The sequence below is a fragment of the Scyliorhinus canicula genome, chromosome 13 (assembly GCF_902713615.1).
Source record: "Scyliorhinus canicula chromosome 13, sScyCan1.1, whole genome shotgun sequence".
Lineage (NCBI taxonomy): Eukaryota > Metazoa > Chordata > Chondrichthyes > Carcharhiniformes > Scyliorhinidae > Scyliorhinus > Scyliorhinus canicula.
Genome location: NC_052158.1, coordinates 8,237,831 through 8,258,626, shown reverse-complemented (window position 1 = coordinate 8,258,626; position 20,796 = coordinate 8,237,831). Strand labels below are relative to the sequence as shown.

The following is a 20,796-nucleotide window of genomic DNA, read 5'->3' as shown; positions in this document are numbered from 1 at the left end:
TGTCAGGCATGACCACCCCTTAACGAAGCCGTGCTGACTCAGTCCTATTTTGTCATGCACTTCAAAGTACTCTGCGATTTCATCTTCAATAATGGACTTTAAAATCTTACCAATGACTGAAGTCAGGCTAACCGGCCTATAATTTCCTGTCTTCTGCTGCCCTCCCTTCTTAAACAGCTGTGTTACATTAGCCACTTTCCAGTCCTCTAGGACCCTTCCTGCCACCAGTGATTCCTGAAAGATCACCACCAATTGCTCTTTCCAGGAGCCGATGCAGACTCGATGGGCCGAATGGCCTCCTTCTGCACTGTAAATTCTATGATTCTATGATTCAAGAATCTCCTCAGCTATCTCTTTTAGAACACTGGGGTGTAGTCCATCTGGTCCAGTTGATTTATCCACCTTCAGACCTTTCAGTTTCCCCAGAGCTTTCTTATTAGTGATGGTCACTGCACTCACCTCTGCCCCCTGGTTCTCCTGGAGCGCTGGCATCCCACTGGTGTCTTCCACCATGAAGACTGATGCAAAGTAACTATTCAGTTCCTCTGCTATTTCTTTGTTTTCTGTTATTACTTCTCCAGCCACATTGCCCAGTGGTCCAATGTCTTTTTTTTTTATCTCTCTTACCTTTTAAATATTGAAAAAAACTCTTCCTACCTTCCTTTATATTATTAGCTAGTTTGCACTCATATTTCATATTCTCCTCCCTTATTGCTTTTTTAGTTGTCCTCTGCTCGGTTTTAAAGGTTTCCCAATCCTCTGGCTTCCAACTAATCCTCGCCATTTTGTATGCTTTTTCTTTTGCTTTTATGCTGTCTTTAACTTCCCTCGTCACCCATGGATGCCTTGTCCTGTCCTTAGCATGTTTCCTCCTCCTTGGGTGAATTTGTACTGTGCTTCCCGAATAACCCCCAAAAACCCTGCCATTGCTGTTCCACTGCCTTAGGCTCCTTTTCCAAAAAACTCTGTCCAGCTCCTCCCTCATTATCTTAAAATTATCATAGAATTACCATGTCTGTGTAGTTACCCTTATTTAATTGTAATACCGTTCCATCTGATTGCAGCTTCTCCCTCTCCCTCTCAAACTGCAGGGTAAACTGTTGGGCCGCACGGTAGCATGGTGGTTAGCATCAATGCTTCACAGCTCCAGGGTCCCAGGTTCGATTCCCGGCTGGGTCACTGTCTGTGCGGAGTCTGCACGTCCTCCCCGTGTGTGCGTGGGTTTCCTCCGGGTGCTCCGGTTTCCTCCCACAGTCCAAAGATGTGTGGGTTAGGTGGATTGGCCAGGCTAAATTGCCCGTAGTGTCCTAAAAAATAAGGTTAATGGGGGTTGTTGGGTTGCTGGTGTGGGGTGGATGCGTGGGCTTGAGTGGGGTGATCGTTGCTCGGCACAACATCGAGGGCCGAAGGGCCTGTTCTGTGCTGTACTCTTCTAATTCTAAAAAAAATTCTACCATATTGTGGTCACTGCTCCCTAAGGGTTCCTTCACCTTAAGTTCCCTAATCAAGTCTGCCTCATTACACATCACCAAACCCAGAATTGCCTGTCCCCTAGTCGGCTCTGTCATAAGCTGCTCCAAAAACCAATCTCTTAGATATTCCACAAATTCCTTTTCTTAGGATCCACTACCAACCTGATTTTCCCAGTCCACCTGCATATTGACGTCCCCCATGATTATTGTAATATTGCCTTTTTTACATGCCTTTTGTATCTCCTAATTTATTTTCTGCCGTATATCCTGAGTACTGCAAGGGGGCCTGTACATAACTCCCATCAGGGTCTTTTTTCCTTTGCGATTCCTCAAATCTACTCTCAGAGATTGCATATCTTCTGATCCTATGTCGTTCCTTGCTATCGATTTAACTTCATTCCTTACTAAAAATGCAACCCCGCCTCCTTTGCCCATCTGCCTGTCCTTTCGATAGGACACATGTCCTTGTATATTTAGATCCCAGCCCTGATCCCCTTGTAGCCATGCCTCTGTGATGCCTACATCATACCGGCCAATTTCAATGTGAGCAACAAGCTCATTTATCTTGTTCCGTATACTGCGCGCATTTGGGTACAACACCCTTAATACTGCATTGACCACCTCTCTTCTCACACTTGTCACCTGCCGGAGGGTGATGTTCCTCTCTTATTTTGGTTCTCTGTTTCCCCTTTGTGGTGATTGTAGATCTGAGTAGATGCAATATAACTGAACAAGCACTAGAGGGAGCACGGGAGAGCTATAAATACACAGGGACAGGAAGTGAGGACACACTTCACGGAAGGCAGAACTGGTAGCAGGACACAGACAGGCAGCATTTGAGGTAGCCGTAAGTTAAGATCTGAAGACAGAACAAATTCACAATAAAGCATCTTCTTCACCTTTGAGACTACAAGCTTTATTAAGACACGAGGAACAACACATGGTACCAAGGAGTGACTTCAGACGCTTACTACAAGACAACTCAGCTGCAGACACAGAAAGACCAAAATGGCAAGAAAACCTCCTACTGGACATTCGACTTGGGAAGACATCGCTTATTCGATGAGGTGGCTTGGAACCCCACCTCAGCTGGACATGACAGGCAATGTAAGAAATGTTTGGAAAATATTTAAACAAATGTTCAATTTTTATATCATAGCTAATGATGTAGAAGCAGCCTCAGACGAAATTAAAATAGCAATGCTCATCGCAGGACATGAAGCTAGGAAAGTATATAATGGATTTAAATACTCAAAAGATGAAGACAGCAACAACTTACAAACAATACTAAACAAATTTGAAGAGTACTGTATGGAATTTGAACAGCACAGTATGCTCAGAGGCCAAACTGCACAGAGACTGAGTGATGCAAAACTCAAACAATCACTATCAAAACAGAAAGGGTTCAGTCAAGAAATCACGGGCGCGATTCTCCCAGAGAGGGAGAAATCGTAAGGCTGGCGCCAAATCCGGGCGGGTTTGACGCCAGCCCCCCCCCCTCCCCGACCGGGAACCGATTCTGGTCCCCGGTCGGGGCTAGTACGCCGCAGCCGTGAACTCCGGCATCGCGGGCTTAACGAATTTCGATAAGCCCGCTTGCCAGAGTTTGCGCCGGCTGACGCGTCACATGACGTCAGCCGCGCATGCGCGGATTGGAAGACTCCAACCCGCGCATGCGTGGATGACGTCATCGCGCATTTGCGCGAAACCCGCGCATGCGCGGGCCGGGATGCCCCTCAGCCGCCCCGCGAAGTGATACAGCGGGGCGGCGGAAGGACAAAGAGTGCGCGGGTATCGGACCCGCTGCCCGCGATCGGTGCCCACGGTGCCATGGTTTTCAAAATCGGCACTTTACGGCCGTTTTTACGAACGGCCAGACCAGGTGTGTTTGCCGTTCGTAAAAACAGCCGTAAAGTGCTTGGAACTCGGCCCATCGGCCAGCTGAGAATCGCTGCTGGCCGTAAAAAAACGGCGGCAGCGATTCGTATCGGGAGTCGGGCGTGGGGGGGGGGGAGAATAGCGGGAGGGCGTCAGACTAGCGTGGCCGTAAAATTTTACGAACCCCGCTATTCTCCGCACCGTCGTGAGTGCGGAGAATTGCGCCCCACGAGTGAAAAGTACAGATCAAAAAGAAGAAATAACTTGAATTTTTCACAAAGCCAAAACGCTAAAATCCAGTACAAATCGAAAGGAAAAGGTAACTTACAACTTTCAGAAAGAAAAAACGCTGAAATCCGCGATAAAATGACGTCGGAGCACATTTTACAGTCTCTGGCAGACAGAACTAAAATCTGCGTCTGCACATGCGCAGGAAATAGAAGCCGCGCATGCGCAGTTACAATCACCCATTTATCATTCTGCGCATGCGCCAGCCGCGCATGGGCAGTTTAAAAAAGTTCTTGTTGCTGGTCGTTATGTGCATGCGCAAGCGTTGCATGCGCAGTCTCAAAACGTTTTGGTCGCGGATCGTTATGCGCATGCGCATGCCACGCATGTGCAGTGGACACAAAACCGCACAGTGAAGGAAGGCCGATGTGCGCATGCGCAATCGATTCCTACGCATGACGTCACGAGCGTCATGACGTCTGAGGATCCGGACCACGCCCACTTAAAAGGGAAATGCCCGAAAATTGAAAACAAGATATTTAAAGCTGTAAAACCAAATTGTCTTGCCTCAGAACACAGAAAAACGGCTGAACTTAAACCAGCAGTTGAAAATAACTCTCACAACACCCTGGAAAAAGCAGTGTGCACCACTGGTTTTCAAAGAATACTACTCAGACATGAAGGAGTTATTCGGATATGCTGATCACAGCATCAGCGACACGGTCGCAAAGCTCAACACGAATCTACTCGTGGTAGATGAATCCAACACCATGGTGCCATGGTAGATCGTCGACACATTGGATGACAGCAATACCCAAGACGAAGATGACGCCACACAGAGAGCACAGAAAGACTCCACAGAGAGAGCAATGACAGGCTCCACAGTGAGAGTGATGAAAGACTCCAAAAGGGAAGCAAACAAACACTCCCTGGCAAACACCATGCATGAACAAGACCATGAAGGTTAACCCGCCGTATCTGAGCAACCGCAAGCAGACTATGAAAGTCTACCAAGCTCACATAATCAAGAAGAAGACAATGTACATCTACCCACTGCATGCGAAAACAGTGACAAGCTGATCACACTCGGCTTACAGGAGGTACAGGATCACAGCGAGACTGACAGTTCTCAGCTTGTCTGTACAGAAGCACAGAGTAGGGCCACCCAAGAGTCCAGAGAGACCACAGCAACAGAAACCATGCAGATTTTGACTCCAGAAGAGGAGCACCAAGAGTCCAGTGAGACCCCGCCAATAGAAACCATCCAGATTTTGACTCCAGAAGAGGAGCACCAAGAGTCCAGTGAGACCCCGCCAATAGAAACCATCCAGATTTTGACTCCAGAAGAGGAGCGCCAAGAGTCCAGAGAGACCACGTCAATTGAAATCATGAAGATTTTGACTCCGGAAGAGGAGCACCAAGAAAGCAAAGATGACGAATCAAATCCACCACAAATGACTGATGTCACCAGCATCAATGCAACATCAGATCATTCTCACCATTCTCGAGACGAAACGTTCAATGTAACAGATTCCACAAAGGACACTCGCACCAATAACTGTGACAATGACTCAAATTATCCACACGGGACACTCATTGAGCATAACAAGAAAAACAAAAGCCACAAGAGGCACAGAAGAAACGAGAACAAAAACAGCAAGAACAAAAGCAACATGAAGCGCAATAAGAACAACAAAAATCGCAAGAAGCACTGCAGAAACAAGAACAACAACAGCACCAACAAAAACTACAAAGCACAACGACAAAAACTACAAGAAGAACAACAAAACCAACAAGAAGCATAACAAAGATAGCGACAACAACAAAGACAGAAACGACAAAAACAGCAACAAGAATGGCAACGAAAACAACAAAGACAGGAACGACAGAAACAACAGCAATGAAACAATGACTTGTACAAAATGGTACAACTCTGCACATGAAGGACAATGCCACAGCACACTGCAAAACAATGACAAGACTACAAACATGCCATGGGATGACAACGAATCGCACAAACTCACATCTGCTCCAGAACAAGCAAGCACGCCAGCTTTCAAGGCAGATGACACTAAATCGATACCACAAGCACAGAAAAAAGTCCATGTCAGTCAACATCAGTGGTTCGACCATGCATACACCTCGGGATGACGCATTGGTTACTTAAAATAACAAGAACACCGACAACATTCACAACGGAGTTTCAATATCAATATCACCACGTCAACAACAACAAAAGAAAAAACTCAGTGAACAAATTCATCAAGTTTGGACTCATAAATGTTTTTATTAAGATTGGACTCATAAATATAAATTAGCTTTGTAAAATATGCAATAGCACAATCTCTTGTATAGATACACATACCGTAAGTAATCTAACTGTTTTGTACAATTTTCTTTAACGATGTACAGAAAATATGTAAAGAAAAAAGGGGGGATGTCGTGATTGTAGATCTGAGTAGATGCAATACAACTGAGCAAGCACTAGAGGGAGCACGGGAGAGCTATAAATACACAGGGACAGGAAGTGAGGACACACTTCACGGAAGGTAGAACTGGTAGCAGGACACAGACACAGGCAGGCAACATTTGAGGTAGCCGTAAGTTAAGATCTGAAGACAGCCGAATTCACAATAAAGCATCTTGTCCACCTTTGAGACTACGAGCTTTATTAAGACACGAGGAACAACACACCCTTCAGTTATTACACCTTCTAAGCTAACATCCTGGTTCCCACCCCCCTGCCAGTGGTGCATGAAGAATGCAGACATCAGGATAAAGCAGCATCCAAAATGGTGAGCACTCTTCAGGATTTTCCAAGGATTCCAACGATCGGGACACATAGACTCCTTACTTCCAGCCTGCTGTCTCGGCTGAGCCCAGGCAGATTATTATCTGAATGGCTATAGATTCAGAGAGGGGAATGTGCAAGGAGACCGAGATGTCCTTCGGCACCAATCACTGAAAGTAAACATGCAGGTGAAGTAGGTGATAAAGAAGGCAAGTGGTATGTTGGTCTTCATTGTGAGAGGATTCGAGTACAGGAACAGGGATGTCTTGCTGCATTGTATCGGGCCTTGATGTGATCACACCTGGATTATTGTGTGCAGTTTTGGTCTTCTTTTCTGAGGAAGGATTTTCTTGCTCTGGAAGGAGTTCAGCAAAGGTTTACCAGGCTGATTCCTGGGATGGTGGGACTTCCTGTTTGTGCTTCCAAAGTGAATAACCTCACACTTATCCAAATTATACTGCATCTGCCATTGATTTGCCCACTCACCCAACCTGTCCAGATCATGGTGGGAGAGTCCAGAACCAGAGGTCAGTCTGAGGATGACGGGTAAATCATTGAGTGCAGAGATCAGGTGAAATTCTTCACCCAGACAGTGGTGAGCCTGTGGAATTCTCTACCACGGAAAGCAGTTGAGGCCAAAACATTGTCTGTCTTCAAAATGGAGTTAGAGTTCGGGTTAAGGTTTAGGGTTAGGGTTCGGATTAGGAGGCATTTGCAGCTAAAGGGATCAAAGGATATGGAGGGAAAGCAGTACTCCAGGGACGGAGTGCAAGCCGTGTAACCCAAGATAAAGCAAATATTAATTGTGCATCAGGGTAAAATAAAGGATTAAAAGGTGAGCTCATGAAAATGCTACCACTCCCATGCTCACATCATATGACAGCTCCCCCCCCCCCCCCCCCCCCCCCCCCCCCCCACCACTCCCGTTCATCAGATTTATTGAATATCACAATGTTGTTTTAACTTGCTACATTTGGGTTGCCTGTTCAGCGCCATAATCCCTCAGTTACCATCCCCTGATCAATAAAGTTCATAGACGGGGATATGGAATGTCTACGTGTTCTCTCAGCACTTACCACAGGAATGAAGCCTCCCAACCACAGAAACCAACAGATAACATGTGAGTGAAATAAAGAAAACAGTGTGGGGGAGGGGGGGTGGATAGACAGACAAGGAGAGTGACAGAAACAGCAAGCTAGTCTTCTCCAATTTAATTCTGCCCAGTTTTCATGTGAAAATTGGACAATACAAGTCAGAAAATGGAGATGTTGTGTCAGATCTCCACCTTTCTGTGCTGACATTTCAGGTGAAGGAATTGTTCACCATCTGAAACTGGGAGGAGCCAATTTTAATCTTCAATTGAACTCCATTATCGATGATGTCATCCTGTTCCCACAGTTTCCCAATGATTGTACCTGGATTGCTCCGTGATCTCGCATTGTGATAAAATGGCTTCCAGAGTGGCTCATTTGCGTACACTGAAACTTATTGAAAAAAGGCTCCCCAATGGACTTTCAGCCCATTTATTAATCATTTTTAAAATTTGCTTTTTGCTGTTATCACTTTGGATATTTGTGGTAATTATTGCAATATAACCTTCACTCCGACAGCAGTATCACATTGGGTTACCGCAGGGAACTCCCCCAATATTAGAGCACATTAGTGGTTAAGGAGAACAAATGGAGCATTGCCAGTCAAGTCAGCCTTACCTGAGATATTGTGCATTTATCCATCAGCATGGCTACATCATATTCCACAGGGAAAGTGCGCTGATATTCATTTATCAGAGGAGCAATTCCTATTGAGAACCAAATCTTGAGGGAAGCAATGGTAACTCAATGGTTACATGATTAAATTATGGTCAAATATCAAAGCCTGACTCGTCTTAATTCAGGATCATTCTTCAGATGCCAATCATAGTATTTTATTAAAGTCTCCAGAGACACAACACAGCACAGTGGTAAAAAAATAACACAACACACACATGTTCACAGGATGTAACCACAGTTCAGGAACTTCAGGCCCTGGGAGTTTATATCTCAACAAAAACTTGGTATAATTGTTGCACAGCCTGTTTGACATTGGTGTGAGTGCACTGTCGATGTAACATGAGATCTGTGACAAGTAATCAGCTATCACTTCTCTCCCTCTCAGGCAAATCCTCTTCTGCTCAGATCTCAAGATGAAAACAGTTCACCAGATTGTGCTGTTACTACTTGTGATTCTGCATTCAGTACATGGTAAGAAATATTATAACCTGTGTAGTTATATTACCAGTAACCCTCCCATGGTGTTACTTACAATGTTAGGAAGATTCATTCTTTTGCAACAACAGCATGGTTTCTGTCAGTTAAGGGATGATGTCTCAGACACTGATTTACAGCGATTCTATAAACTCAATTCCCGTGTTATTTATCATATTCTCGAATTGTTCCATTGGAGCTTTGAGAATTCCACTTCAGAATTCTATTATTATTCTGTGAAAACTCTGATTGGCCTTTCTGTGTATTAATACGTGTATACTTTTTCAATACTGGAGAGATTTGAATGGTTAACTTTAACATTGACTGGGTAAGAATGCCAGAATAAAGGATATTAAAATGATTTCCTCATTTGATAGAATATATGTCATACATATAACTGAGATAATTGACTAGTGAGAAAAGTTATAGCCCATGGAATGAAAGGGGCAGTCGCAATGTGGATACAGAATTGGCTGAGTAATAGGAAGCAGAGAGTAACCGTCAGTGGATATTTTTCAGGTTGGAGGAAGGTTTGAATTTCCCCAGGAGTCCGTTATGGGACCCTTTTCCAGATTTATATTAATGATTTTGATCTTGGTGTGCAGGTGACATTTTCAATGTTTACGGATGTTGTGAAACTTGGAAGCATTGTAAACTGTGAGGAGAATAGTATAGATGGCCTTCAAAAGGACAGAGACCAGTTGGTGGAATGGACAGATCAGTGGCAGATGAAGTTCAATGCGGAGAAGTGTGAGGTGGTGCATTCTGGGAGGAATGGAACTAATGGGGGACTAGGAACAAATGGGGGACTTTATCTTTCCAAATATTGACTGGAAACGCTATAGTTCGAGTACTTTAGATGGGTCCGTTTTTGTCCAATGTGTGCAGGAGGGTTTCCTGACACAGTGTGTAGATAGGCCAACGAGAGGCAAGGCCATATTGGATTTGGTACTGGGTAATGAACCAGGACAAGTGTTAGATTTGGAGATCGGTGAGCACTTTAGTGATAGTGACCACAATTCGCTTACGTTTATTTTAGTGGTGGAAAGGGATATGTATACACCGCAGGGCAAGAGTTATATCTGGGGGAAAGGCAATTATGATGCGATGAGGCAAGACTTAGGATGCATCGGATGGGGAGGGAAACTGCAGGGGATGGGCGCAATGGAAATGTGGAGCATGTTCAAGGAACAGCTACTGCGTGTCCTTGATAAGTATGTACCTGTCAGGCAGGGAGGAAGTGGTCGAGCGAGGGAACCGTGGTTTACCAAAGTAGTTGAAACACTTGTCAAGAGGAAGAAGGAGGCTTATGTAAAGATGAGACGTGAAGGTTCAGTTAGGGCACTCGAGAGTTAGAAGTTAGCTAGGAAGGACCTAAAGAGAGAGCTAAGAAGAGCCAGGAGGGGACATTAGAAGTCTTTGGCAGGTATGATCAAGGATAACCCTAAAGCTTTCTATAGATATGTCAGGAAGAAAAGAATGACTTGGGTAAGAGTAGGGCCAGTCAAGGACAGTAGTGGGAAGTTGTGCGTGGAGTCCGAGGAGATAGGAGAGGTGCTAAATGAATCTTTTTCGTCAGTATTCACACAGGAAAAAGACAATGTTATCGAGGAGAATACTGAGATACAGGCTACTAGACTAGAAGGGCTTGAGGTTCATAAGGAGGAGGTATTAGCAATTCTGGAAAGAGTGAAAATAGATAAGTGACCTGGGCCAGATGGGATTTATCCCAGGGTTCTCTGGGAAGCTAGGGAAGAGATTGCTGAGCTTTTGGCTTTGATCTTTAAATCATCTTTGACTACAGGAATAGTGCCAGAAGACTGGAGGATAGCAAATGTTGTCTTATTGTTCAAGAAGGGGAGTAGAATGGGCTGATGCCCTGGAGAGGGTTAATTCTTCCTCCTCGTGTGCGCGGCTTAGCCTCATCCAATTCATGGTGCTGCACCGGGCCCACATGACTGGGACGAGGATGAGTAGGTTCTTTGGGGGTGAAGACAGGTGTGTCAGGTGCTCGGGGAGTCCAGCGAACCATGCCCATATGTTCTGGGCATGCCCGGCACTGGAGGAGTTCTGGAAGGGGGTGGCGAGGATGGTGTCGAGGGTGGTAGGATCCAGGGTCAAGCCAGGATGGGGGACTCGCGATTTTTGGGGTTGGGGTGGAGCCGGGAGTGCAGGAGGCGAAAGAGGCCGGTGTGCTGGCCTTTGCGTCCCTAGTAGCCCGGCGAAGGATCTTGCTACAATGGAAGGATGCGAGGCCCCCAAGCGTGGAGACCTGGATCAATGACATGGCGGGTTTCATTAAGCTAGAGAAGGTCAAATTCGCCCTGAGAGGGTCGGTACAAGGGTTCTTTAGGTGGTGGCAACCTTTTCTCGACTTTCTGGCTCAACGATAGGGTACGGGGACAGTAGCAGCAGCAACCCGGGGGGGAGGGGGGAAGGGGGAGGGAAAAAGGGGGGGGGGCGGACAATGACTGTGTTTGTTTATTTAATTTAAATTTATTTTTAAGTTCTTTTGTTGTTCATTGGGGTTGGGGGGGTGGGGGGATGTGATACATACGGTCTGGGGGTGTTACAGTTATTATGGGTTATTTTGTTGCATTTCATTGTTTGTCGTTATGTTTTATATTTTCTGTTAAAATTCCAATAAAAATTATATTTTTAAATAAAGAAGGGGAGTAGAGACAACCCCGGTAACTATAGACCAGTGAGCCTTACTTCTGTTGTGGGCAAAGTCTTGAAAAGGTTTATAAGAGATAGGACGTATAATCATCTGGGAAGGAATAATTTGATTAGAGATAGTCAACACAGTTCTGTGAAGGGTAGGTCGTGCCTCACAAACCTTATTGAGTTCTTTGGGAAGGCGACCAAACAGGTGGATGAGGGTAAAGCAGTTGATGTGGTGTATATGGATTTCAGTAAAGCGTTTGATAAGGTTCCCCACGGTAGGCTATTGCAGAAAATACGGAGGCATGGGATTCAGGGTGATTTAGCAGTTTGGATCAGAAATTGGCTAGCTGGAAGAAGACCTTCCTTGCAAAGTCCCTGCATGTACTGGAAATTCTCCCCACACCAATCGAAACTTCTCATTCAGCTCCTCCAAGCTGGCAAACCGCCCACCCAGAAACAAATCCTTCATCTCCCTGATCCCCCTCTCCTCCTATTTCCGGAACATCACATCTATCCTCCCTGGTTCAAATCCATGGTTTCCCCTAATCGGCACCCCCCTGATCCCGCTCCCAACCTAAAATGCTGCTGAAACTGCCTCCAAATCTTCTGCGTGGCCATCACCACCGGACTCACCGATTACTTCGCTGGAGGTAAAGGGAGCGGTGTCTTTGTCAGGGCCCACAACCCCGACTTGAGCCCGCCTCCATCCTTACCCACAAAGCCCCCACCTCCCTAATCCATCCCTGAACCTTCTCTGCATTCACTGCCCAATAATAGTACATCAGATTCAGGGCGCCTAACCCCCCGCCCCTCCCCCCCCCCTCCCTCCCCCCCGACTGCCATCCCCTCTGTAGCACCACTTGCCTTATCCTGGCCACCTTCCCCGCCCAGACAAACAAATAGATCAGCCTGTCCACCCCATTGAAAAACGCCTTTGGCAAAAAGACCAACAGGGACTGAAACAAAAACAAGAATTGCGGTAGAATGTTCACCTTCACCGCCTGGACCCGGCCTGCCAGGGACAGAGGGAGATTATCCCACCTCGACAAATCATTCTTACCCTCCACACCAAGCTAGAGAAATTCAATTTCCGGAGACCTGCCCAGTCCCAGGCCACCTGCACCCCCAGATACTGAAGTGAGAGTCTGCCACATGGAATAGGAGCACCTCCTCCCACTCCCCCCCCCACCCCAGCCCCCCAACACAAAATACTCACTTTCCCCCAGATTCAGCTTATAACCTGAGAACGTTCCAAATCTTTGAAGCAAACCCGTTATGTCCCCCAACAAGGAGCCGGCTCAGTAATGTACAACAAGAAATTGTCCGCGTTCAAGGACACCCTATGTTCCATCACCCCCCCCCCCCCCCATCACTCTTCTTTTCCACCTCCCCCCCCCCATCACTCTTCTTTTCCACCTCCCCCCCCCCCCCCCATCACTCTTCTTTTCCACCTCCCCCCCCCCAATCACTTCTTTTCCACAACTCAGAGCTTCTCAGCGCGATGGCCAAGGGCTCAGCCGCCAACGTAAACAGAAGGAGGACATGGGGCACTGCTGCCTTGTTCCTCGGTGCAATGAAAATTACCATCAATTCGCCAATTGGCTCTGTGTCCAGCAATGGCACCAATACCACAAACATCAGCCCAACCCCAAATTTCTCCAACACCATAATCTGATAGCTCCACTCCACCCGATCAAACGCTTCCTCGCATCTAATGCTACTTCCACCTCCAACTACCTTCCCTCTGCCAGAGAAAGCACCACATTCAGCAGTTGCCACATATTCGATGACAGCTGTCTGCCATTAACGAAATCTGACTGATCCTCGCCAATCACCCTCAGAAGGCGCACCTCCAACATTAACGCCAGCACTGTTACCAATATCTTGCCGTCCACATTCTGCAGAGATATGGGCCTGTACGACCCACAGTCCACCAGGTCCTTACCCTTCAGCAGCAACGAGATGGGGGCCTGCCCATCGTTTTTGCCAAGACTCCCCTGACCATCGCGTCCTCAAACATTTCCATCAGCAATGGTTTGTCCTTAAATTTCTTGTAAAATTCCACTGGGAACTCATCCGGCCCTACCGCCTTTCCCGGCTGCATCTTCCTGATTACCACCTTCACTCCCTCTACCCCCACCTGCTCCTCCAACCCTGGCTTTTCCATTTCACCCAACCTCGGACATTTTAACCCTCTAGGAACTCCCTCATCTCCTGCTCATCCTCTGGTGGCTTCGACTTACACAAATCCCCATAAAACTCCTCAAACATCGTGTTAATCGATTCTGGGGCCACCACCAACTCCCCCTTCCTATTGTGAACACAAACTATCTCCCTCACGACCATTTGCCTATGGAGCTGACCTGCCAACATACGACCCGCCTTCTCCCCGTACTCATAGACAGTCCCCTCGCCCTTCTCAACTGACGCACCACTTTTCCCGTGGACAGCAGGTCAAACCTCGCTTGCAACTCCTTCCTCGTTGCCAGGAGCCATGGATCCAGGTCCCCCATGTATCATCCACGTCCCCTCCCAAATCTCTTCTATCAATTGTTGCCGTTCTTCCCTCTCCATCCTGTCCACCTCAGTGTTAAACATGATCACCTCCCCCCTCACCATGCCTTCAGGGCCACCCACATTATCGACCACGAGACCTTCCCTGTAAAAATGAACCCCACATACTCCTTAATCACCTTCCTTATCTTATCACAGAAACTCCGGACTATGAACAGCCCCACATCCATGCTCCACTCCTGCTTCTGTGCCAGTCTCTTCTCCAGTACCACGTCCATCCAATGTGGAGCGTGAGCCACGATCACAATTACTGAGTGCTCTGCCCCCTTAACCCTAGCTAACAGCGCCTTCCCCACCACAAAAAAGTCAATCCTTGAAAACACCTTGTACACCAGGGAAGAAAATGAATACTCTCGATCCCTTGGGTGTAAAAATCTTCATGAGTCAGCCCATCCCCTCAATCTCCCACCCCCTCAAGCCCGGCTAATGCCCTTGCCCCCACGACAGGGTCAGTGAGCGCGGTTGGGACCTGTCCATCCTTCGCTCCGGCACTATGTTACAATCCCCCACCCCCGGTTCAAAATCAACTCATGGGCATCCAAATCCGAGATTTCAGACAGTGTTTTCTTCACAAACCCCATATCATCCCAATTCGGGGCATATAGTCTTACAAAGCCACCAACATTCCCTCCAAAGCACTCGTTACAATCATGTACCTGCCCCCCAGATCCGCCACCATCTTTTCCATCTGGAACCTCACCCCCTTGCCACCAAAATGCCATTCCGCGGGCCCCACTTTCAAACTCAAAATGAAACATTTGGCTCACTCAACCCATCCTCAGCCTCATCTGGTCCTTCAGCCTCAGATGGATCTCCTGCAGCATCACCACATCGACTTTCAAACTCTTCATGTGCGGAAAACCTCTTACTCTCTTCACCGGTCCCCCTAACCCCCTCACATTCTATGTCACCATTCTGACCGGGGTCTCACACCGTTCCCCCCCCCCCCCCCCCCCCCAGCCCTCCTGTCCGCCATCACCATCACCCCAGATTACCCCAGGTCCTACCCATCCGGCTGGACCCGCCCCATCCTTTTGTTACTGTCGCCCCTCCCCTCCTTCCCAGAAGTGGATTCCTTTCTTTTTAAAGTTACTAATCTCTGTGGGGATTGTAACACAGGACATTACATGGAATATTGACATGTAAATATATAATTTAAAACAATCTCCAGAAATCTACCAAATTAATTATTTCAATTTGGCACTTTTAAAGTAGAATCAGTAACTTGCTGAGTTCATTTCTTTTATATAATAGTTCTGGAGGAATTATATATTGTTTCAGAGTTTTATATTTGACAACATCAGCCAACTTAAATGTATTGTCTATCCTGTGGACTACTTGAATTGTTACTGTTCACTAGGTAAATTCCTTGTTCTTGGACCTGATGAACCTGTTGTAGCCATTGCAGGTGAAGATGTTCTATTGGAATGTCAGCTTGTACCAGATTTATCTGTCAGCAACATGGACGTACAGTGGCTTAAATCAGGTCTTGATTCACCAGTACATGAGTACAGAAATGGAGAAGATGACGTTGTTGATCAACACAGAGATTACAGAGGAAGGGCTGAACTGTTGAAACATGAACTGACCAAAGGAACCATTATTCTTCGGATAAAGAACACAACCATGTTTGACAGAGGGAAATACACATGTTTCGTTGATGACAGAACCAATTCTGGAGAAACTGCAGTCACTCTGAAAGTTATAGGTTAGTAAATATCTGATTACATATCCATGATTTTGGAGATGTTCCATGTTTCTGTCTGTTTAAAGTCCTGTTTAAATTACAGATAGTTTAATAATTGGTTTCTTTAGCAGTTGGTGTATGTTCATAAAAAACAGGAACAGGACTAGACTGTATGACCCTTCAAGCCGACCCCACCGTTCTGCCCCTCCACCCAAAATCATAGGGTTTTCCCAAGACCTGGAAAAAGGTTCACATTTTCCAGGATCTCGCCTCAAAAGGTCACAAGTCTTTGGAACTTTTCCTGAAAAGACAGTGGAAGCAGAGTCTTTGAATAGTTTTCTGGCATGATGGATAAATTCTTGGTAAACAAGGGGTGAGAGGTTATTGGGGGCAGATTGGATGCAGATCTGTGGTTACTATCAGATCAGCCATTGTTAAACGGAAGAGCAGACTGAGAGGGATGAATGACCTACTCTCCTTCTTGTTCGTATGTTCCTTTTTTGCTCTGCTTCATTTCTTGAATAGTGGAGTGAATTCTCAATACACATTAATGTGTTGTAACTGCACTCCAAAGGGATGTGGGAAAAGGGGAATAACATTCTCAAGGTCATGACATTAATCCTGAAGTAAATAATTGATGGCGTGATAGTAAATTTTATGAGACATACATTTGCAACACCCTCTGGTTAAAGCAAAATAATCAAAAAGTAAGAAATTAAACAATATTCAAATTAAGGAGGCAAGGTTTGTCATCTCTCAGTAATACCTTTAACAGAATACAATATCCCAACGCACTTCACACAAGTGTAATCAAATAAACTTTTATCAAATAAACTTTGACATTGCACCACTTGAGATTTTGAGACAGGTGCCCAAAAACGTGTGAAAGAGTTAGGTTCTAATGAGCATCTTGAAGGAGGAGTGCAAGGTCAAGGTGTCGAGAGCCGAGGAGCACAGGCAGCTGAAGGGATAGCAGCAACTGGTGGAGTCATTTTAAGTATGGAATGTTAAGAGGTAAGAATTGGAGGAACACAGCGATCTCGTAGGCCTGTAAAACTGGAATAGGTTACAGGGTTCATGAAGGGAGAGGCCATGGTGTGATTCCAAAACACGGATGCTTTTTTTATGTCAACTTACTTAAAGTTCTCAGTAGAGGCAAGTAACTATTCTTTGTTGAAGAGAAGAATTCTCAAATCCTGGTCATTTACTAAAAGGCTGATGTTAAAGGGAGAATTTTACTGCACAAGAGTCAAATAAGGCAAACACCAACAATTGATTTGACAACCACCTATACTCCAACACGCAGAATCAACAGTTTGCGTGAAAAATCTGGCAAGTTGGGGTTGATTATAAACTATGTTACAGGTTAAATGGCAGATACAATTATGAAAGGTATTATGAATTGGAGCAGCAGGTAACTTACCACACAGCTCATCAAACTCAGTCACAACGTCCTTCAAAACTCTCTCTTTGAAGAATTTCAGCCGTTCCTCTTCCATGATGCAGGCTGATCCTCAGCAGGACACAAACAACCCTAGTTGCATGGGCATGATTTTCGCTAAAAATGACACATAGAACATAGAAAAATACAGCACAGAACAGGCCCTTCGGCCCACGATGTTGTGCCGAACGTTTGTCCTAGATTAAGAACAAATTGATCTTCACCCCAGCATTCTACCGTAATCCACGTACCTATCCAATAGCCGCTTGAAGATCCCTAATGTTTCCGACCAACTACTTCCACAGGCAGTACATTCCATGCCCCCACTACTCTCTGGGTAAAGCACCTACCTCTGACATCCCCTCTATATCTTCCACCATTCACCTTAAATGGTTTGTTCCACCCGGGGAAAAAGTCTCTGACTGCCGACTCTATCGATTCCCGATCATCTTATAAACCTCTATCAAGTCGCCCCTCATCCTTCTCCGTTCCAATGAGAAAAGGCCTAGCACCCTCAACCTTTCCTCGTAAGACCGACTCTCCATTCCAGGCAACATCCTGGTAAATCTCCTTTGCACCTTTTCCAAAGCTTCCACATCCTTCCTAAAATGAGGCAACCAGAACTGCACACAGTACTCAAAATGTGGCCGTACCAAGGTTTTATACAGCTGCATCATCACCTCACGGCTCTTAAATTCAATCCCTGTGCTAATGAGCGCTAGGACACCATAGGTCTTCTTCACAGCTCTATCCACTTGAGTGGCAACTTTCAAAGATCTATGAACATAGACCCCACGATCTCTCTGCTCCTCCACATTGCCAAGAACCCTACCGTTAACCATGTGTTCCGCATTCATTTTTGTCCTTCCAAAATGGACAACCTCACACTTTTCAGGTTAAACTCCATCTGCCACATCTCAGCCCAGCTCTGCATCCTATGTATGTCTCTTTGCAGCCGACAACAGCCCTCCTCACTATCCACAACTCCACCAATCTCCGTATCGTCTGCAAATTTACTGACCCACCCTTCAACTCCCTCATCCAAGTCATTGATGAAAATCACAGACAGCAGAGGACCCAGAACTGATCCCTGCGGTACGTCGCTGGTAACTGGGCTCCAAGCTGAATATCTGCCATCCACCACCACTCTCTGTCTTCTATCGGTTAGCCAGTTCATTATCTAACTAGCCAAATTTCCCACAATCCCATGCCTCCTTATTTTCTGCATAAGCCTACCATGGGGAACCTTATCAAATGCACATGTCTTTAGAAACCCCTCAAAGCTGTCTGGATGGTACATATCCACCAATGTTATCTTCAAATAACAGAAACAGTTTTGGTAATTTACTCTCAGATTCTGGATCTTGCCTCTGTTTTCTTCAGCTTACCTGTACTGCACCACTGGACTCATCAACTGCTGCTATTGCTGAGCTCTGATGGCTCCGTGTCTCTTTCTATCGCTTCAACCAGTTTCAGTTCACAAACAAACTTTAATTTCCAATCTCCTTTTCAGTTTTCATTTCCTTAGAAACTGGGAGAATCAGCTTATTTTCTCTCTTTCGTTTTTCACTTTCTCTGTTCAGCTTCTGTTTTTAGTTTCCCCGTTCAATTAGGATCTGCCTCAAAAAATAAAGCTTTTAAAACACAGATTCCTCACAACTTTATCCTCTCAATTTCTTAGCTTCCGTTGTAATGTGTTAACCTTTCTCAGTATGGGCAGTGTGAAATCCCAATGAAGGTAATGACTGAGTGTAAAATCTACCAGTATTGGATTGCCAGTCAGTATTATGTTGCCATCCAGCTGTTTACCTTCCTGAACACAATGAGAGGGATTCTCTGATCTTGAGGAGAAGTGTTGACGCCATCGCATTTTATGATGGGGGTCAACAGGCTCCCAGGAGCAGTGATCCTGAGCCTTACAGGCCAGCACAGCACTGGGGCGACCAACGTCACTCCAGCTGCTGATACCGGCGTCAAATGAGCGCCGCAGGTCTGCGCATGCACGCTGCGACTGGCACGAATGCGCGGTGTCATGACATGCAGATACACACACATAATGATGTACAAGCAGCTAATGGACACAGAGCACAGGACATGACCAATAACCAGGCAGGACACTCAGGGGTGGGATCTGACTATAAAAGGTGTGAGGCAATCACACTCCGCCTCTTTCCACTAATGAACATCTAGAGAGTCAGTCAAGGGTGTTGTTACAATCTCACACCAGCACGTGGCTAAGAGCTAGTCTGGTTCAGTCACACAGAGTAACGACACTTAAGTTAGCAGAGAGTCGAAATCACAGAGAACTGTGCTAACTGTGCTATTAGTTCAATAAACCTGATTGAACTAACTTCAAGGTCTGGAGTATCTTTCTGATCTAAGCTGCATCCAGTTGCAGCCAGTGTTAGACCAGTGTACCTAACACAACATGATACCAGGAGACTACTAATTTAAGGTGGTTTACCTTAATCCGTTCCGTGATGACCAGCAAATGTATCCCGGCACCATGAAGAAGATTCAGGTTCCTCACCAGCTCGGACATTCAAGCAAAAGTTTCTGCTGTACATCAAAGCTTCAGACCTCGTGGGTGCGTCTGATGCAAGAAAGATCACGCTTCTCCTCTCAACAGTGGGTGATCAAGCCATCGAACTCTTCAACTCGTTTAACTTCACCGAAGGCCAGGACAAGACAAAGTTTCCTGGACAAGTTCGATAGTCACTGTGAAGTGGACACCAATGAAATCTTGAAGCGCGACATATTTAAACAAAGAAACAACGTCTTCAAGGTAAAGATAAATCTTTCAATGCCTTCTTAACAAGCCTCCACCTGAGAGCGCTGTCCTGCAACTTTGGTGATATTGCTGACTCCATGATCAGAGACCAAATCGTGTTTGGAGTTCACTCTGATCCTCTGAGAGAGCAGCTCTTAAATATCAAGCATATGACCCTGCCAGTCGCGATTGAAACATGTACAGTGCGTGAGCACGCAATAAATCGGTATTCCCAATACAAATCGGCTGAAAATGAGAAACTTGCCTCTCACGAGGCAGTGAGTGTGCAGGACATCTCCCGGATGCAGCACATCAGCATTGAAGACAGCGGCCATCTCGCGTGGTTTTCCTGATGCCCCATACATGCGGGGATAATGAAGCGGCCGACAGCCACACTCCGCAGGTGCAGACATCTGCCGACCGCACTGTGCATGTGCGACAACGTACACCGTGTCACAACGCCGACATGACATGCCCGAACTGTGGCAATGCCTGCTTAAAGGGGCACTGCCCTGCAAGAGGCAGGTGATGTTGTTTCAGCTGCGAGCCTGAATACTAGGCAGCTTTGTGCAAGTCTGCACCACCAGTCAGAGGCCAGCGCTCCCAATTCCGATGATGGCGCGTCCAGAATGTGCAACAACGATTCTGATCAGGATTCTGATCCTGGCAGTACAGCAGATCCAGAGGACGAGTGCCTGGAGTCCGCCTACCAAGTGGGCATTATTACCACATGTGAACATCCCACACTTAACTCTATCCCATGCCGCCTTACTTTCTGCACAAGCCTACAATGGGGAACCTTATCAAATGCCTTACTAAAATCCATGTACACGGGGGGAGGGAGGGGGGGTAGAGAAGGGGAGAGGGAGGAGAGGGGGGAGAGAGGGGGGAGGGGGGAGAGGGGATGTGGGTGGGGAGAGGGGATGTGGGGGGGGGGAGGGGGGGGGGGGGGTGTAGGGGGGAGGGGGAGAGGGTGGAGTAGAGGGGGGAGGGGGGAGGGGGAGAGTAGAAGGGGAGGGGGAGAGGGGAGGGGGTGGGAGTAGAG

At 46.4% G+C, this 20,796-nt stretch overlaps 1 protein-coding gene across 1 annotated transcript in view; it reads left to right on the top strand.

The window, feature by feature from the left end:
• LOC119976455 (butyrophilin subfamily 3 member A2-like) overlaps nucleotides 1-20,796 on the top strand; it is a 104,402-nt gene that overhangs the window by 5,494 nt on the left and 78,112 nt on the right. The window contains exons 2-3 of the mRNA XM_038816991.1: nucleotides 8,524-8,609; nucleotides 15,214-15,561. Of these exons, the coding sequence (XP_038672919.1) occupies nucleotides 8,552-8,609; nucleotides 15,214-15,561 (406 nt within the window). The 5' untranslated portion in view covers nucleotides 8,524-8,551. The remainder of the gene's footprint in view (nucleotides 1-8,523; nucleotides 8,610-15,213; nucleotides 15,562-20,796) is intronic.